At 40.3% G+C, this 4,361-nt stretch overlaps 1 protein-coding gene across 1 annotated transcript; it reads left to right on the forward strand.

Annotated features, from left to right (window-relative positions):
- Positions 1-328: 328 nt before the first annotated feature.
- LOC130470047 (uncharacterized) lies at positions 329-1,138 on the forward strand. Its single transcript, XM_056839608.1, has one exon. The coding sequence runs from the start codon at positions 329-331 to the stop codon at positions 1,136-1,138; it is 810 nt and encodes a 269-aa protein (XP_056695586.1).
- The last annotated feature ends 3,223 nt before the right edge of the window (positions 1,139-4,361 follow it).

Genomic DNA, 4,361 nt, shown 5'->3' on the forward strand with positions numbered 1-4,361 from the left:
CTCATCCATAGTAGAAACTATCTATCATATTCTCCATCTTTGGCCAACTGTTTGTATTGACTTTTTATGTTAGTTGTTTGACTAAATGTTTTCTTAAAAATGTGATTGGTAAACACTACAAAAATCAGTAACAACTAGGGCGATTACTTTGTGTAAGGGAATGCAACTATAAAATCGTCCTTATAAAGCAAATCAAATAGGGCAAAAAAAGTTGTCCTTATTGATAAAAACAAAAAGGGCGAGATATCCTTTGCCTTCTTTAATAACAACCGAAAAGGGAATAGGGGTGGATCCTAGATGTGCCTACTGTGGAGAGACGGAAGAACACATGCAGCATGTTTTTAGGCTATGTAGCGTGGCTAAACTAGCCTGGAATTTATGCACCTTGAAAATTCAACCAGAAAACGACGTACACATTGTTCTCAACAAATGGGTACAACAACATATCCTGCTCTTTTATAGAGAGGATGGGAAACAAAGTAACAAGTTGGCAATCTTCATAGCTATGCTATGGAGTATTTGGACAACCAGAAATGCGAGAGTGTTTAGGGAATCAGGAAGCCATGCGAGTATGATTTTACAACAAGCAAAATTAGGAATGCAACAATTGGAAATATTCAAGAAAGGCAACCCACGAAAGGGGGAGGAGAACACAAATGAACACCAAAATCCACCGGGCTTTTGGTTGGTACAATTGGGTATTTCCAAAACGGATTTTGCTAACTTTGTTTTGCAGGTTGATGGTTCGTGGGACAAGAATACAACAAAGGCAGGTTATGGGTGGGCATTCAGAAAGGAAGACAATATGACTTATGAAAAGGGAGGGGGAACCCATGGTTCTGCCAAATCGGCTCTACAAGCAGAAGCACAGGCTTGTCTTCATGGCCTTCAGTGGGCAAAGTTGAGACACATCGCCAACATACTCATTTTGACAGAGTGCACAACTTTAGTAAATTCATTACAATCGAAGACCTCTCATGACATTCATATCCACTGGACACTGGAGGAGATCAAAAGGATCGCACAAAGATTCAACGTCTGCACAATCATGAAAACTAACAGATTGGACGTCAAGGAAGCGCACGACATAACGAATAGCTGTAGACGAGAAGGATTATCCTTTAGTAATACACCTTAGATTTCCAAGTTTGTTTAGCCAATGTCAAAAAAAATAAAATAAATAAATAACAACCGAAAAGGGCGACTTTAAAGTGGTTGCTATCTTTGCTAATAATGGAAGGGTGACATTTATATTTCGCCTTCTTTGATCAAACTTTTAAAAAAATAAAACGCAAAGAACACTCTGCCCCAAACTTCAGACACTTCTCTAACCTAACTTCTCCCAAATTCGCTCCGTAAGAATCCAAAATGAAGGCACACAAATTTCTCCATTGTTCTTCAGCTTTCTCTCTCCCTAAATCTTGAATTTAGAAGCTCTTTTCTCCCCTAAATCTCTAATTTAGCTTTCTCTCTCCCACTCCATCTTCAATTTTGCTGGTCATTAACCCTAATTTTATACGTTTTAGTTTGCCTGAAATTCGTCTGAAATTGGTAGATTCGCCTGAAATTCGTCTGAAGTTCGCCTGAAATTCGTCTGAAGTTCGCCTGAAATTGGTCTGAAGTTTGCCTGAAGTTCGTCTTAAGTCTGGTATGGTATTTGCTCAACCTCTTCTTCTCTTTGCGTTTTTTTGTGAACTGGTATTTAAATTTTTAACCTAAGTGACGAATTAGGAGATGTTCAAGCACTGGTGTCATATTGTGTTTGATTTTTCTTCTTTTTGTAGTTCATATTTGCCCCGATTTATTGCGATTTTAGTTGTAATTTTGACGATTTGGCTCTTTTATATTTTTGCTGTTTTGGATGATATAAGTTTTTAGTTGTAATTTTGACTCGTGACTCATGGTTTGTGAAGAAAATTGGAAGATTCAGTGCTTAGTAACAAATTGGGAGTATGAATTACTAATTGGTTGATTGAAAGTCACTAATTCGTACATTATTTTACGCAAATTCAATCGATAATACTCCGGTATAAGTCACACTTTGGGTGTGCTCATTCAACTTATCTATAAACGGATTACTTTTCCCTTGAGAGTTTAAGCTGTTGTATAATTGTATTGCCCTCGTGAAATCAATATAACAACAGCATCACTGCTGATCAGCTTACAGGAATTTGCAGGATGAACAAATTTGTGGGAATCCCAGTTTTCAGAGTCGCTAGTGAAGGAAATAATGCCCTTGGTCCAAGTATGCATTCAATGCCAAGTCTAATAAATGCGGTTCAGTATTAATTAATTATACAAGTTAATAATTCAGTGAGATTAAGTGAGCTGTATGCCTAGCTAGAGGCCGCTTCAGTTCAAGTGGAATTAATAATTTTAATCCAAAACTTACTCTTGACTGAACCCGTAGGGTCACACAAATAGTACGTGAACGGATCAATTATTTAAGTGAATTAAATACTCCATTTATGGATATTATGAATCGACAGATCTCGGTTCCAGTGGGATCTGAAATCGTCAAAAGGCAAATTATGAATACTCCGGAAACGATGATATTGCCGAAAACGGAAATATGGATCATATCGGAAATATAAATATTATCCAAGTCGTAGATGTTGCCGGAAACGGAAATATGGTACGTATTGAAACATATTATTGGAAATGGAAATATTGTCGGAATCGGAAATATTGCCGGAAACGGAAAAATTGCCGGAATCGGAAATATTATCGGAATCGGAAATAAATTTCGGAATCGGAAGCACGACGTACGAAATAATCATCGGACGAGCTTGCCATACGCAAGGCCCAGCACGAAGCTAGGCCCGCGCCTAGCAAACCCGCCCAAGCGCATCAAGCGAGCAGCAGCACCCCAGCTAAGCAAGCAGGCCCAGCCGAGCACGAAGCAAGGCCAGGCCCAGCGAGCAAGGCGAGGCAGGCTGGCAGCAGCGCCCAAAGCAATGGGTCGCGTGACTCCCAACGCTACTGGGCCGAGCCACGCACACAGCGCGCCCCTTCGTGGGCTGCGTGTGTGTGTGTGTGTTCGTGCAACGCTACGAATCCTTAGATGCCTAGGATTGTCCGATTAACTGTTTTCCTAAATCCACGAGAGTTAGTGGTTTGATTAAACATTTAATTCAAAGGATTAATTTTAATAGAATTCTAATCGAATTAGTAAGTTGAATCCTAGTGGAAATCTAAGTCCGATATTTCCTCCCTATAAATAGGTGATACATAATCACAATTTATAACACATCAATCACAAGTATTCACATAGTTTAAGATTAAACTAGCTTAATAATTTTCCAATATAATTAAGTTTCGAATAACATAAAACCTTAGACTATATTCTAGCTAATTGAATCTAAGGCGGATCCGAACGTGCTGTGGACTATCTACGGAGGGACGACACTCGGAGGCCTAAACTTGTTCTTGTTCGGTTCGGGAGCAGCTAGGGAAGGCACGCGTTGAAGGAAATAATGCCCTTGGTCCAAGTATGCATTCTATGTTAAGTCTAATAAATGCGGTTCAGTATTAATTAACAAGTTAATAATTCAGTGAGATCAAGTGAGCTGAATGCCTAACTAGAGGCCGCTTCAGTTCAAGTGGAATTAATAATATTAATCCACAGCTTACTCTTGACTGAACCCGTAGGGTCACACAAATAGTACGTAAACGGATCAAGTATTTAATGGCATTAGATACTCCATCTATGGATATTCGGAATCGATGGATCTTGGTTTCAGTGGGAGCTGAGATCGTCACAAGCAAGAAATGAATACTCCGGAAACGATGATATTGCCGGAAACGGAAATATGGATCGTATCGGAAATATAAATATTATCCAAGTCGTAGATGTTGCCGGAAACGGAAACATGGTACGTATCGGAAAATATTATCGGAAATGGAAATATTACCAGAATCGGAAATATTGCCGGAAACGGAAATATTGTCAGAATCGTAAATATTGTTCGTATCGGAAATGAATTCCGGAACCGGGAATTTAATCGGAAGCGTATCGTACGAATTAGCATCGGACGAGGCCTGCCGGACGAAGGCCCAGCACGAAGTCGGGCCATCGCCCAGCAAGCCAAACGCGCGCCCAGCCAAGGCAGCGCCCAGGCCCACCGCAAGGCAGGCCCAGCGCGCGCCTAAGGCCATGGGCCTCGCTGCGTGGGCTGCTGCTCGCACGCACGCATGGGCGGCCCTCGTGGCTGCCGTGTGTGTGTGTGAGTTTGTGTTCATGCACGATTCCTAAAACTATTAGAATTAGTATATGATTAAATTTCTATTCCTAAAAGGATAAATTAATTAATTAGAGTTCTTATAGGATTCTAAGTTTAATTAATTCGTATCCTACTAGG

This window comes from Spinacia oleracea, chromosome 3 (assembly GCF_020520425.1).
Source record: "Spinacia oleracea cultivar Varoflay chromosome 3, BTI_SOV_V1, whole genome shotgun sequence".
Classification (NCBI taxonomy): Eukaryota; Viridiplantae; Streptophyta; class Magnoliopsida; order Caryophyllales; family Amaranthaceae; genus Spinacia; species Spinacia oleracea.